This window comes from Catharus ustulatus, chromosome 8 (genome assembly GCF_009819885.2).
Source record: "Catharus ustulatus isolate bCatUst1 chromosome 8, bCatUst1.pri.v2, whole genome shotgun sequence".
NCBI classification, from domain to species: domain Eukaryota; kingdom Metazoa; phylum Chordata; class Aves; order Passeriformes; family Turdidae; genus Catharus; species Catharus ustulatus.
This window is the reverse complement of record NC_046228.1, coordinates 4,811,281-4,827,304: the sequence shown is the minus strand read 5'-3', so window position 1 is coordinate 4,827,304 and position 16,024 is coordinate 4,811,281. Positions and strand designations below refer to the sequence as shown.

The 16,024-nt window shown below is 43.9% G+C and overlaps 1 protein-coding gene across 7 annotated transcripts in view; it reads right to left on the bottom strand.

The window, feature by feature from the left end:
• Nucleotides 1-16,024, bottom strand: part of FGFR2 (fibroblast growth factor receptor 2) — an 81,543-nt gene that overhangs the window by 30,030 nt on the left and 35,489 nt on the right. For all 7 annotated transcript variants that reach the window (XM_033066315.2, XM_033066314.2, XM_033066313.2 and 4 more), the window contains one exon: nt 630-820. In XM_033066315.2, coding sequence (XP_032922206.1) covers nt 630-820 — 191 coding nt within the window. The remainder of the gene's footprint in view (nt 1-629; nt 821-16,024) is intronic.

Here is a 16,024-nt window from a genome sequence, read left to right as displayed (position 1 = left end):
CATCACACGAGGAGTGACAAAACAGCAGAGTGGGGGGAAAAATAATCCACATAGGCAGGTACTGCATGGGACAAGCAGGTACAGAGCTGCCTGTCCTGCCTCTCAGAGTTTTGGCAATGCCACCCAGCTTGGAAAACTCCAGATTCCCTGGTCAGGCTTGCTCCAAACTGGCAGGATTGACAGTACCAACGCACTGTTCCAAACCAGACATCTCTGCAGGCTCAGCATCCATTGGCAGCAGCTGCCACGTTACTTTGAAATCAAGAGGTTGAAGAAACATGAAAGAAATGGAGTAGATTGTCCCAGGTATGTTTTGGATGCTTTCTGCCCATACAAAAATGTCAATGACGTTCTTTAGAAGGATTTTCAATCTTTTCTGAGCAAGTCATGCCTGAAATATTCAGATATAAAGGACTTTTTATGGAAGTCAAAAGGAGCAAAACAGTATCTGTAAGCTGCCTAGTTAGCATGCAGACAAGCAAATGTTTATCTAACTCATTTCATTTGTAACATAAGCATCTCCACTTTTAAAAGAAGTTCAGACCTCAAAATCCTTGGATTCACACCAAATAAATTCAGAGCCACGCTCTAAAGACGGCATCACCCTGGCAGCATCTGCGAAGCCTCACCTTTAAAACCTGGAGGTAGGGCAGCCCATCTGGCCCGTATTTGCTGCCATTCTTCTCCACGTGCTTGATCCACTGGATGTGGGGCTGGGCATCGCTGTAGACCTTGCAGACGAACTCGGCATCGCCGCCCACCACGGCCGAGGCGTTGGCGGGGAGCCCCGCCTGCAGGATGGGCCGGTGCGGGGAGCGCTCTGCGCGGGGACAGCGGCAGGACAGGCACACAGAGAGAAATAAAGATGCATAAATAAGCAGGGCTGCCAAGAAAACTGTAAGTGAACGCCAGCCAAAAAGCCCTGTGAGCCTGTTGGCTGACTCTGCCGAAATAACGCCGCGGCCAAAGCGTGTAACAAAACCTGCAGTTCAAAGGAGATGGCTTGAGAGCTACACTTGTAATTTAAAGAATAGCTATTTGGGGGGAGGGGGAAGCCCTGCTTAAACACTTCACTCATTTTCCATGGTTTAACTCAGCCCTAATTAGGTAAAATATCTCCTTTTGGTGTTATTTTTAAGCTACTGTAATAGTTACCTCTGAGTTCTAAAACATCTTGATTCAACTAAACTCCCACACATTAAGAAGAAATATTATTGATTAATTTTTAAAACGTGTTAAAATGAACCAAAGAGAATTTCTCAAAAGCAGCAGCAGCATGCAGGGTGCACAAACCAGGCAGTTCAACTTCCTAAAATGCTCTGATCTGTGCCACCACCAGCAGTGCCCTCTGCTTCACCCAGGCACAGCAGCAGAAACACTGCTTCATTCTCATTCCCACCCAGACACAGAGAAATACAGAGTTCTCTGGAAAGCTGAAGTGTATTTGATGTCAGCCAATTCAGCTTCTAATCTATGCCCATGCACAAGCATTTCTCACACGTTTCTAGTCAGCCTCTTGTGGGGAGCAGCTGAGGGAATTGGGGTGTTTAGCCTGGAGAGAAGGAGGTTCAGGAGGGAATTTTTCACTCTCTACAATTCCCTGACAGGAGGATTTAGCCAGGTGGGAGTCAGGCTCTTCTCACAGGTGACAAGGAAATGGGCTCAGGTTGTGCTAGGAGAGGTTTAGTTGGATATCCCCCACCAAAAGGGCTGTCCACCTTTGGAACAGGCTGCCCAGGGAGAGCATCTAAAAGTCCTGTGTGTAGATGTGACACCTTGGGTCTTGGTTTAGTGGTGGCCTTGGCAGTGCTGGGTTAATGGTTGGACTTAATGATTTTAGAAGGCTTTTCCAACCTAAACAATTCTATGAATCAGAAGTGAAATGCTCACTGGCCATCCCCACCCTCAGCTCCCCGTTCTCTCCTGCTCCAGGAATTCTTTCAAAGATAAGTAAAAAACAGCAGACCTAAATATTTATTTTTGGAGGCTATATACTGTAAAAGCTCTGACATTACAAGCCAAATCAGCTGAATTTCAAACCAAGCGTTCCTTCTTAAACATACTTGTCTCCAATAAATTGTTTCACAAGCAAACATTGTGAGTATAATAGCAAATAATGATGCCATTGAACAATGGGATCTTTTATACAGTCCAATATATTTGGCATGCAGCAAACATCTACTGGGAATTTATTCACTGAGGTTATGCTGGCAGCACACTACAAAGCAGCAGTCTTATTTTACTTGTGGCAAAAGTGCATTTGCATTGCAGTTACTAAATTATTCCATTGCTATGTGTGTCATTTTCGAAGATCTAGGAACAGTTTCATATTTTTTAATTTGTAAATTGCAGTAGAACATATAAATTATTATTTTACAGTTCTGGAGAGAACTTTTAGTTTCTCACCTTATACTAAATAAGGTCTAATTCCATCTCCCTCATTCCTTCATTTGGGTACAAAAACAGCAAGCAAAAATCTCTCTTTAATAGAAACCTTACACCATCTTCCAAAACTTATTACAGCTGCCTTCGGTATAAAATGAAACCTTAGAGAATGTTATTTAAAATGTTTTTTAGAAGTCAGTAGGCCTCATGTTTCATTTCTCCACATCAGGGTTTGATTTCCTTTGTGACCTTATTCTCTGCCCTTTAACAAACCAGAGAATGAGGCCTGAAATATCTTGGAAAAGTTCCTACTATGCCAGCATCCACACACGAGATGTGTTTAGTTTATCATGACAGCCATCAATGATTTAATATTTTATTGATAACTGTCAAGCATTTTTCTCCACCAAAAAAGAGGAGGCAAAGCAGAGGAGTAAAAGTAGAGTTCTCACACCCTTGGTCCCCAATTTCATTTTAAAAAATTCAAGTATGTGCATATGGATGGGTATATATGCATGCCTGTTTGTGAAATTTCTTCTCTAAAGGCAAATGTGTTAAAAATAAACTTTGGTTGCCCTCCCACACATGGATCAGTGTTCACCACCTCCCACTTCAGCAGAGGGGAGCAGCCCTGTGCCCACACAGGCAAACAGCAGGGGAGAACAAAACCATCACCATGCAAATCCAGCAGGGCTTCATGGCAAACCCAGGCTCCAAAGAGCACACAAAATACACTCAGGACTGGGGAAAATAACTACAAAGAAACTTCCACTAATTACCAACGACCAAGCTTAATTTTGTACAGCACATTTTCTTGGAAATACTCATTTCAGGATATTATCCAAAAAAAACCATGAGGTTATCCTGCTTCTCTGCAAACCCACACACATCTAAGGACTCTATTAAGCACAGGTACTGTCAAGGCCATATTCATAAATCTCACATCACTATTCAGCATTTAAAATACAAGCTGTACATTTGTAAGCAGATATCATCACTCAAACCTCTAATATTAGATGGAAACAGCGTGTTCCTTTTTATTGAACAACAGCAAAAGAGTCAAAGTTGCCTAAAAAAAAATCTTAAAGGCTGGTGATAGTGATATTATCATTACCTAATAATTATAATCAGGATCATCACTAAAATATAGTGACCATATACATCTCAAGTTATTTAAACAATGTTTTCATATAAAACAAGCTGGCAACAATTCTCACAGTTCTGGAGCCTGATTTCTCTATTCCTCCTGTTCATTAATATTCAAGAAAAACCTTGAGAAATAAATCTTTGCTGCCTGAACACCAAAATTTCTGTGTTACAACCTCACTACTGACACAATCTGTTATAAAATGAAGTCAAAAACATATGCTAACACAGAAAATCACCCCCAACATGCTTCATGCTGTATCCCACCCTAAGAGACAGACACCAGTTTAGATACAAAACCAACATCATCCCCATCTGAGGAATCAGTTATCTACAAAAGACAGAGTCAAAATGATTGCTCACATGAGGAATATGAGATTCAAGGCCACAAAGCACCTAAATTTTACACCACCATAAAAGTGCCCAGGGCTTGAGCATTTCTGCTCCCTTATCTGTGGACAAACAGAGTTGCTATCTGAAGGGATGACTGACAAAGAGACCTTGCCCAAAAGGCTTAGAGGAAACTCATTTAGCCTGTTAATGTTAAAACTTCAAAATACCTCCCCTCTGAGAGATAAAACTGCAAAGAATCCAGGAAAGATGGAAAATTCCAAGTTCCAAAAATACTGGCACAATGGAAAGAGTTCCCCAGGAAGTTCCAAACACTGCAGAACCCCTGGGGATGGTGGGAGCCTGTCCTGCTACTGGAAATGACTACTGGAGCCTACACACTTCACAAAGAGTCAATTCTCAGGATTTTTTAAGGAATTTAAGCCCTTAAAGGATTCCTAAAAAAGGGCATCATCTCTTCCCCATCCTTGGCTTTATTTCCAATTTTTTTTTTTGCTGGTCAGGGGAGAGGAGAGAACGAGGAAAGTGATGCTTCAGTGAGGTGAAGACACAACCCCATATGATTCCAGCCCTGGAGCAGGATGGAGCAGCCCTGGGGAGGGAGGATGCTCGCCAAGCACCCAGCAGAGGGGAGAGGTAGGGCAGGAATTGCTGCTGTCAGAGGCAGTGGGGAGGGACTGTGGTGAGAGAGTGGCACTGCTGCCACCAGAGAGCCCTGGCAGGGACAGCAGACAATAACCCCGGAAAGGAGAGCTCCAGGACCCTGCTCAGGCCAAGTCTCCTTAGCAACCTGGCTGAGAAGGGCTCTGGGAATTGTCTCTCCAAGCCTCCTTGTCACCCTAGCACAGATAGTTCAGGACCTTTCACAGGAGCTAAAAGCCAGAACCAAAGCCCATTGAAGGCAGGGGGAAAACTCACAAGGGATTCAATGGGCTTTGCAAAAGGCATCCGATTCATTGAGGAAAGAGAAAATGAAAACTACTCTTATTTTCTGCTTTTGAATGTGCTTGTTTCCTCTCCTTGCAAATGTGTGATTCAAGTGTGGGCTAGGAAAATAAAAGCTTAATAACAAATGCAAGACCAAGCATGAGTTCTGGGGACAATGGAGAGATCCTCAATTAAGGGGGGAAGAGAGGGAGAAAAAAATTACCTAATTTTTAGTCAGACACATTTCTCAGAGCGTTTAATCGCAGTTTTTGAGTGTTACTGACTTTTCAGGACTTGATGGCTGCCACTGAGCACCTACAGAGGGATCCTTCAAAGGATGCCTCTGAGCACCAGCTCTGCACCAAAACCCCTGGTAGAGGTTCTGAGCATTCAGTCATCACTAAGTGAGAAATGAAGAAGTTGCAGCTGTCACTGGATTGACTGGAAACACAGACCTGCCATACCCTCTTCTCCCCTTGCCCAGGTCAGCACAGCATCCTCTCAGCTCTAGCTGATTATTTTGCCTGATTCCAGGCTTGGGAAATATTCAGCAGCAGGCTGGACCCTGTTTGACTAAAACACTCTCCACTCCCAACCACGTTCCTTCAGATGCTGCAACATCTGTTATTTTGGAAGATGCTAATTATGCTGTAAATTATGGGTCTCAAAAGCATCCCAGAGCATTTTAGGCCAGACTGTAATCACAGCCTCTCGCACTGGCTTTGGCTTCACATTGTAAACTTGCAAGATTGAGTTGCAAGCCTTAAAAAAATTCACCACAGCCTTTTCATGAGACATTCCAACGAGCAGCACTTCCTCACCATTTCCACAGGGCCATCTACCCAACCCAGGGGATCTCAGAAGGTTGCTGGGTCTGGGAGCAGCAGAACTGATGGAGGAGCACAGCCCTGTCCCTGAATGAACAACACATCACATCTGGGGAATCCCTTGGGAGACACTTCACAGGTGGATGTAAAGCCACCTGAGAGTCCCTGGGGACTGTCCCTGTCCCTGTTTCTGGGGACACCCAGAGCCCTCTCCAGCAGTGTCACTCCTCTGTGGGACACCCAGAGCCCTCTCCAGCAGTGTCACTCCTCTGTGGGACACCCAGAGTTCTCTCCAGCAGTGTCACCCCTCTGTGGGACACCCATGGGATTACCAAACTGTTCCATCAGGAAGGGCAGTTCTATGGTAACTTTTCAGGTGACTCAACCACTGCCTGGAGCTGGCAGGAAGGTGAAACCTCTCAGGTGTAGCTCCAGTTTCCCACTGTGCACCCTGCAACACCTCAAAGCTGAAAAATGATTTCTTCACCAGTGACCATTTCAGTCACAGTCTGAGGGAACAATTCCCCCAATCTGTGCAAGTCTCTCTGTGACTGTGCTCCTTTTCTGACATCCCTGTTGGGACTGTACATGTGGGTACTGTTATTGTTGGCTCTGATGCTGGTTTTGGTGATGTGGGGATCTGCCACAGGATTGGAGCATTGACTAAAGCCAAGGGGCCAGCCACAGGATATCAGTGCCTGATCAGCATCTCTTTGGGCTAAATATCAACCATTAAAAGAAAGATTGTAAGATTATTATACCCTTACTGTTCAATGAGTTTCAGGTTTCTCTCCTGTGCTAGCTGACTGCAAAGGAACCAGTTTGCAAGGAGAAACACACAGATTGCCCATCCTTCATGAAAGGTCCCACCTACACTCAGGAAAGCACTCAGAGGCTGGAATAATTATTGTTCTCTGACTTAGAGAGCCTTTCTGAGTTAGGTTCCAAGGACAACTCCAGCATGAGGAACTGCAGCTTGGCCTTCTCTATAAATCCAGCATTATCCACCTTGCTATCAAGGACTCAGTTTGGAATTGCACTTGCACTCCACACCCCCAAGCAGAGAGGTGTAGGAGGGGCCCAACCAAAGAGATGCCAGCCCCCAGATGCCAGGAGGAATTTCCTCCTTCAGGGGAGCTCTCTACACAAGGGCCAAGCCAAACCTTGGCTTCCTCTCCCCAGCACAAAGCCATTGCTATGGGGAGCCTGTGCTCTCTGAAATCCTGGAAGCAGAGCACTCCCAACCCCACTGTTTGCTCTGTGATGTGGAGGAGGAAGGTTGAGCTGGCTGCTCCTTCAGGAGATCAGAAAGAACCAAGCAGGGGTAGGCAGAGCAGCTCCACTAATGAATGTCACACACCAGACAGGGGCTGAGCAGCCCCCACCAGCTGCATGTCAGCTCCATCTCCCTGCACAAGGTGAAGCTCTGCATGCTGTTTATGGCCAATTCAGAAGTGCTGCTGAACTGTCATGTTCTATTTAAATACACATACATATATACAAACCCCTCCAATCATCACTTCTGGGTAATCTACACGTGCCAAGGTAGAGTCCACAGCAAGTTAGGGATGATGCTCTCTTCCCAAACTCTAAAATCACAAGATGCTTGAAGGCTGGAAGGATTAACATCACTGTCATAAGCCAGTGAGAGATAAAGACCATCCCTGGCAAGAGCACTTGATAAAGAACAGGAGCCTCTCAGGCAGACCTGCAGAACAGCTTATGGATCAGACAACATTACAGTGCTGATGACATCACACCTTACAAATTTTGGCATTTTTTATTCAGTAGGCATTAGCCAACAAATGATGGTTCATGCTACTCCATGTTCCAGCACAGCAGGAGTCTCCATGTGCAGCATTTCCTGCTGGCCCAACACTACCTGAAAAAATCATTTTAGTGGCCCAAGCTCCAAAGGGCAGTTGGAGCTCCAGTGAACCTCACACAAGGACCTGGGGCCAAGCTCCATCACCATCATCCAAGCCCCCTTTGTCCTTTAATTTAAAGTCTTTTACACAAATCTGAGGCACTTCTTGTTGCTGTTGTGTCTCTCACTCCACCCTTGCCAGCAGCTGGGCCCCACCACGCGGCTCTGCTCTGCTTTTTGGGCAGTACCAGCAGTCAGCACAGAGCAGGACAGCAGGGAACCAGACCCCACAGATCCCTGCTGTCACTGAATACTTTCACAAGAAGTTAAACATTTGAACACTATTAAAGAATTTTAATGCTAAAGATTAAAGTTCTGTCACATATACCAAAGCAAAGCCTCTGCCACTGCATCCAACCTCCTGGAGATACTCAAGTCCTTCTGCTCACCCAAGGGCAGCCAAATAAGAGGCAGTGCCTTTTAAAAATCTTCACAGGAGTTAAGCAGGTGTATTCAAACTCTTTGTCCTTGGCTTCACCACCTTCACCTCCAATTTTAAGTAATGGCACTGCTTCCCAAGCAGGCAAAGCTCCCACTGATGTTATCCCATCTGTCTCCTTGGATAGCTCTACAGCAGAGCTTCAGCTCTCTGTCCTACCTGCATTTTAGCTAAAAATCCATCTCTGACACCTTTACAGCAGAGGTGCATCTGCACACCTCCTCCTCACAGGGCAGCAAGACAGGGAAAAGACAGCAAGCAAGACTGACCTACTTGGCTTGATACAAAGCCCATTGATGTCAATGAAAACAGTACCAAAAAAAATCAGAATCAGGACTAGTTAAAAGCTGTCCTTTCAAATCGCACAGATATATATATGAGGGTTAAAAGAGACAGGAACATTCAGCAAGCCTGAGGCTAAGGCAGGAAACATGAATGCTCTTGTTTTAAAACATGAAATTATCAACAGGGTTTTAAGACCAGTTTGTCCTTAAAAGCAAAGCCCTATTGTCAGGCTGACAGCGTGGGTTTCATCAGCCCCAAGGAGCAGAAAAAGTCATAGCAGCAAGAGTTGTACGACACTAATCTTGGAGCTCCCTTGCAGTGTCCCTCACACAGTGCATGCATAAGCAAATGCTTCATACATGTCTGAACAAAGGGTGGAGAGGCCTTATTTTAGTGTGAAAAAAATTATGGGAAACAGAACAATGAGAGGCTACAATTTTCATTGATATTCTTTTCAGTGTACCCTAAAAGAAAAAGGCTACAAGAGAATATGAAAAACAGCTTGTGACTTCTCACAGACAAGTGGTAAAATTTTATTGTTCTGGCTGTTCCCAGAGACTGCATTAATTTTTACACCCAGAGATATCATCCTTTGTACTGTGCACAGCTCCCAGCACTCAGCTGCTGTATAATAAGCAGAGACAATGCTGGGTCCAGCATCACTGGAATGGGCTCTCCAGCAGGCTCTGCCAAAGGTTTACTGCATGCCTGGCAAACAGCATCCCTCCCACAGGGATGATGTCCTCTCCCAGCTGCAGTGGCTTTAACTCACCAGTGCACCCAGTGATGCCATAAAGCACACAGGGGGAGGTTTTATTTCTGCTGGTATTGTGACCCAACTACATATTTCTCATCAGCCAAATTTCCTTTCCTGAAAACAGCTCTGCCTTTAAAGTAGAATGGAAAAGATTATGTAAGGCTTTAAAAGCACTCCTTACATTTCTACATTCTCCCCCCTTTTTCTTACACAGCACACTTGCTCTATTGAGCAATGCAGGTGTGAAATTATTGGAAGCACTGTGGAATTCAGCCTTCCCCAGCTCCCTGCCAGACACAGCCAACCTGCAGCTGACTGACCATACTGACTGTGCAGGTCTCAGGGTAGAAAAGGAGCTCCAGCACCCAGAATTTCAGTGCTGGACAGTCCTGGCTCAGGCTCATGATGTGTCTGTGTCAGCCCTTTGGGATTCTCTTCCCTGGGGGTGAAGTTTGGAGACATCCCTCCATCAGCATTCCATTCCACTCCATTCTGAAACACACAATCCACTCTTCTGAAAGATGCTGAAGAAAAGTGCTCATGGGAAGACCCTGATTATACACATTTGTCATTGTATTTCCAGTAATTTGGGTAAATCCAAGTAAATTTCACAAAATACAACAGTGTTCACAGCCTGGTCATGCTTGGACACACACTTGGTGCTCCAGAGCTGCAAAGGTGATTTGTTAACTCTCTACAGCTCTTGCCCTGGTTCTGGCTGGGGCAGGTAATTTTGTTCCCAGCACTGGTACAGTGCTGGATTAAGGATGAGAATAATGTTGAGGACACACTGATGGTTTGGTTGATGCTGAGCAGCTCTCACACTCAGTCAGGACCTGCCAGCTCCTCGTGCTGCCCTGCCAGGGGGATGCTGGGGGGCACAGGGACCTGAGGGGGACACAGCCAGGACAGCTGACCCCAAAGAGATATCCTAGACCAAATACTCAGTGTATAAATTGTGGGGAAAGCTGGACAGGAGCCACTCAGGAACTGGTTGAGCACCAGCCAGTCAGTGGTGAGCAACTGTTTTTCATTTGCATCACTGGACTTTCCTGAGTTTTATTTCTCCTTCTTTTTCTTATTCTCTTTTTCATTATTACCATGATATTTAAATTATTAAACTGTTCTTATCTCAACCCACAAGTCCTCAGTTCTGCCTTTCTGATTCTCTCCCCCATTCCACAGTGAGGAGTAAGCAAGAGTTGTGTGGGGGCTTGGTTGCCTGTTGGGGAAAATCCAGAATATTCCTGCATCCCCATTTTCCTGCCTTTCAGCATCAATGGAGAACTTCCCAGGAAGCAGAGACAGGAGAACCACCAACAACTCTGCCTGAGCAGCAGGTGCCAGAGCTGCTTTCTGAGAAAATGTCACTCAGTTGGGGCAATACAACCCTGTGCTGGAACACAGACATGGGTATGCTCACAAACACCCTAAGTGCACAAATACCAAAGGAAAGCAACTGCTGCAATGAAATGAGGGTGTTCAGCAATGCACATGATCCAACTGAACAGCAGAATCAGTGCTGCAGGTATGAACACTAATGAATGCATGGAGATTCACCATAAATGCAGAATACACATAACAACTGATGCTTTGATCATTTTATTTGTGATGGTGACTAAAGCCCCCTAAAAATATATGTAATTTTAGACTTTTATAAGCATCTTGTAAAAATGATAAATTATTTCATTCCAACTAATATGCTGTCATGTTGGGTTCCTCCCTTTGCTAAAGTTCTGACAGTATCAGTGTTTTACTTCCATGAAAAGTCAAAAATTTCAACACACTCATGCTACCTTTCAAAGAGCAATCTGAAAAAATGAACTCAGTGTATCTGAAAAAATGAACTCAGTGTCTTAAACTGACAGAGCAGTTCAATACCCAAAAGTGTTTACCAAACTGTGATTTTTAATGTGCCTTTTTAATGCTTAAATGCAACAACAGCCGTGGAAGCTGCACCACGGGAACAGTAGCAATCCAAAGATGACATAATGGCTCAAAAGCCTCCAAAGTTGTAAATCGCAGCCACCTCTGGATGTCAGGTCACACTGTGCTCTGCAGAGCAGAGGGAGGACAGGAGACCAACACTAAGGTTCTGAGTGTGACCTTTGTCTTTATTAGACACAGAATTTTACATTTTACTGACATGTCCATGCTCTTCTACTGCCAGATTCCTCACCCTCTTACCTTTCTCACCCTTAATTTTTTTTATTCCTCCTGGACTCTAAACCTTGTGTTTGTCTTTAAGATGTCATCATCCAACTTGTATCACAGTTCATTTACAACTTTTCAAATTAATTTTTTTTTTAGGTTGAGTTGTTTTTTTTTTTCCATTTTTAAGACACAGTTTTACCAATTTACTGCCAATTACACTGTCATTTTTTCAGTAATAAAGCTGTGAGAAAAGCCTGGATCAGGTCAGAAAGCCCCTGTTATTAGGCACAGATATGGCTTTTGAGTCATGCCAATTGCACATTAACAAGGCAACAGTCTTGTGTTTGCATCTTCAGACAACTCCTGCAAATTCCTACTTGCACTTCCACAAGTAGGATACAGCACAAATTAGAAAGCATGATTAAAAATTATAATAACAGAGCTGAAACAATATCCTGTTCATCACTCATCAAAAGAAAGAGAAATAACTGCCTTGGGGCTGCAATAAGACAGAAAGTGGGACAGGGAGACCAGTCCTCCCCAGCAGACTCTGCAGGAAGCATTCCAAACATGACAAATTCACTGTTCACCCAGCAGATGAAGTAATGACACCAGCATTTGTCCATAAAATGCAATTTAGCCAGACTACTCCAATGAAATCAGAAGCTTTAATGCTATAAAACTACAGGGTTGGAATATTTTTACCTTATTAAGGGAGGGGGAAACCCATAAGCTCTCATTTTCCCTGAGTTGAAGCATCACAGTGTGGGCTTTGTTTTAGGAGCAAACCACACAGCCCCCAGCGCTAAACAATTTGCGTAATTCCTCCTGCGATGCACACACCTTGCCAGGAGCCTGGTGCCAGGTGTAAAGTCCACACTCTGGGCTTATCAGCACATTAAATAAAAGCATCTTCCCTCTCAGCCTGAGCAGACACCCGAGGGCAGGCATCAGCCTGGATTCCTTCGCGCTTTCCGTCCCTGCCTCATCTTGTCCCACGCCGCGAGCGAGCGCGGGGTGAAGACGTCAAGCCAAAGCTTGTCCTTGTAAAGAGCCAGTCAACAACTACAAGAACATCTGCCAGAAATGCAAGTTTAGGCTTGGTTGTAATACCTGCCCTTCACTCCTGCCAGACATTCATGATGCAACACCCAAGGCATGTTATTGCGTTGGTGTCAGTTCCTTTTTCGTGTGTAAGCCGAATCCTGAAAACATTTCTTTGGAAATTAAGGGAAGAACTATACCTCAGTCCAACTAATTCTGAACTTTATCTCAACAAGCTTCAGCAAAAAGCAAGCAACAAACCATGTGTTTTTATGAATATGGGAATGACAAAATGGAAACATGTCTTTCAAAAAAAAAAAAAAACATGCTCGTGCCATGTTCACAGCTAGAGACTGCGAGAGCACATGAAAGTCCAAAAATAAAACTTGACTAGAAACAAAAGCAGAAGTTTTTCCTTCTGTCTGAATGGAGGGAAACATAAACAGTGAAGTACCAATAGCAAAATATCAATTTTAATAAGATTTTTAACAGCATGTTTTAAAAGCAAGAATAAGATTTATCCTGTAGCACTCTAAACCCACCAAGAGTTCAGAATAGAAGTGTTTTTCTGCACAGCCGTCAGTAAAATCACTCATACATGAGATTTCTGCAGCACAAGCTTTAAACTGAGAGTCATTTAAAATGCTTTCTGGATGAGAAGTTACTCTTACACTGGTTTTATATGAAAATATGAATTACTGTTAAGGGATAGCTGCCTGGTGCTCTGCCACCCCTGGAGCTCACTCCTCAGCAAAGAGAGCCAAAGGCATGGCCATTAGGCAAATTAGGAACTGTTTAAACTACTGCTAACCTGGCTGCAAAAGGGCTTCTTTCGAAAAAAATATATTTACAACATATTCATTTTTATAGCAAACAGCAGGGTTGTCATACATCCATTGCAGAGGTGTTGTGCTATGGCAGCTGCTTGTAAACCCCTGTAAATGAGGTAACATGGAAAACTTCACCTGAAACCAAACCATCTTTTGTCTCCCTGGATGGCAACATTAAATAGGGCAGAAATGGCTACCTGGGCCAGGACTGCTCAAAGAGTAACCTTTTTTTTCTTTTTGCTGTTAAAACCCAAATTCAATTAGTTCCTCCATGCTCAAACAGAACTGCCACTGCTGAAATTGTACTCCAGCAATAATTGCCATCCAAGAGTGATCTAATTATACACAAGTCTCAGTGGCTGCATTCCCACGTTGCTCCCTCCAACCTGGATTCACTACAACACAACTCAGAAGTGAAAACCACATCGTTTTCAGTCCTTCTCCCTCAAGATTGCACGACTTTATACGTGTGTAATGAGAATGGAGTTAGTCTATTAGTAAGCTTGCCATAAAAACCCAAGTTTCTACCTACTGTTAAATACAAAGGAGGAGAAAAGGCACTTCAGCTGCATGTAAAAAACCAGCTGATGGGCTAAACTATACAAGGGAAAGAACATTCTTTTAATTAAGGTACTGGATTAGGATTCAAAGACCAGCTTTGCTTCTTGGCTCTGTCACCAGCTTCCTGTGTGACCCAGGGCAAGAAATTTCATCACTCTGCAGTTAAGGTTTTCATCTCTAAAATGGACAGTGACATTTCCCTCTCCTGGCCCTGCTGTATTTCTGTTGTTAAGCAATTACTGTGTGCTGGCATGTTGCCCTGGACAGTAAGTATCAAATATTAATTGAAGCCTCTGGGTACCACTCTAATAAAAAGCTAAAATCGACTCATCTCCCTTTCACAGCATCCTGGTGGAGTTTTGTATCACCACCATTGGCCACTACTGCAACCTAACACATCTGAGCAAAGCCCTGCTTCAATCCCCACTTGGAAATGCAGAAGGGAGGAAAAGGCCATTGACTGGGGGATCCCAAACATTCAAAGAATAACTTTGTCCAGCACAGAACATTCTGGCCAACTTGAATGGGCCATTCCCTGCTAACACAGTCACTGTGCACAAGTATCCTGTACAATAGAGAGGCTGCCAATGACTTGCTGCTTTCTTTTTCTTCTGTATTTTCTACTCTCACTGTAAGGAAAAAAAAAATCAGTGCAAGGGTTTTGCCAGGTCTGTAAATTTGAACAAGACCATCTGAGCTGACTCTTAAGAGTTCTTGCAAGTAATTACAAGGTAAAAATGAGAATACTTCACACCTACATTCTGACTGAAAACTTCTCAGCCCTGCTGGCTCCAGGCTTTTAATTGTCAAAAGAGTTCAAGGTTTGGAAAGTTATTGGCATATTCCTAACTAGCATTGTGTCACTATTTGGCACGATTTTTGCTGGGATACCTCCCAACTCTGTGACATAATCAGAGGGTTCTCTACATTACACCATATAGTCAGATGCTCATGTTAGTGTAATATGTTACCATGTTTAATACCATTTGCTATTACTTACACTTAATCAGCTCTGGAACCAGTTAAACCATATAGGAAAAGTAATTTCAGAGGCTTTCAACTGACAGTTTTCTACACAGGACTGGACCTAAAATTACGACCTGAAGTTTGTAAGATGCGGTCTACGTACGCAACTGCCTCTAAACAAACATTCATAACTCTCCACAGCCCTGTGGGAACTGAAAATTCATATGAAAACAGAAAAAAGGGCATAAAGTTAACTCTGTAGAACTGTCTCAAGTAGAAAAACTGTCAGAGTTTCCCCTTCTGGCCAGCCTTAATTTACTGCTTCAGCAATTTTACGCTCCACAATTACTGCAAGCCTCCAGCCACGCAGGAATGGCTGAGCACTCCAACATCAACCCCCCTTTAGGTTAAAATCCCAATCTCTTGAGAGATTCACACTAAACTCACTCCAAGGTGCACATTCCCATGCACAGGTTTTCAAAAAGACTCACAATTATACCCTTGAACTCATCAAATGAAATGAAAACAAAGAGTGGTAAAATTACTAAGTATGCAGGACTCCAAAACACAGGTTGTGACTTGCAAAAGTAATTTTTGGATTTCTGGTTTTGTTTCTTACAGGACACAAGCAGGGTCCTCTGGGTGCCATCAGCTGGGTACCCAGCACCCCAAACCTCTCATCACCTTTGAACACCTCATTATTTACTTTCCTGCCTCTCTATAGGAAAGGACTAGACATTTAAATAAATGACATAATCCTTACTACCATTCCATTCATTCATGCAGGTCACTATAATTTACTGCCAGGAAAAATAAACTTCTGCAAAATATTCCTCAATGCAAGACATTCAAAAGGCTCAAAGCAGGAGAGGAGGTGAGAGGGCTTCTGACAAATATTTGCTCAAGTGACCACATCATCCATGAACACATTTGCTAGGAAAAAAAAATGGGTGAAGAAATTTATGGTCAACACGAAACATGCCAGGCTGGGACAGAAAACGAGGGGGTAGAGAAGGGGAATTTTTAACCAGTTTCATTTCAGCAAGGAAAGGTTCTGAGTCAAGCCTGGAGCCTGGCAAGCCCCTGCAGGCAGCCTGAGCCCTGGGTGGGGTGGCCAGCACAGAACCACAGCACAACTCACTGCGCTGACCAACCATCGCTGCTGCACCCTCCATAAACTCTGCTTGAACAAGAGCTCAAACAAAAATGGCTTTGCCAGCTCACCTCAACCATACCCAGAGCTCACTCTGTGACAAAATATTGCCAAGGCCATGAAAATCCTCAGTGCTTTCAGTGCTGACTGCCCAAACTCAAGTACAGGTGAGCTGGGTGGTTCATGGTTCTGATTTGAAGTACGAGGGGTGGTGGTGGGGCTTTATTTCTGATGGCACCCTCATCACAAAGTGATCCTTCTCCTGTGCTGCA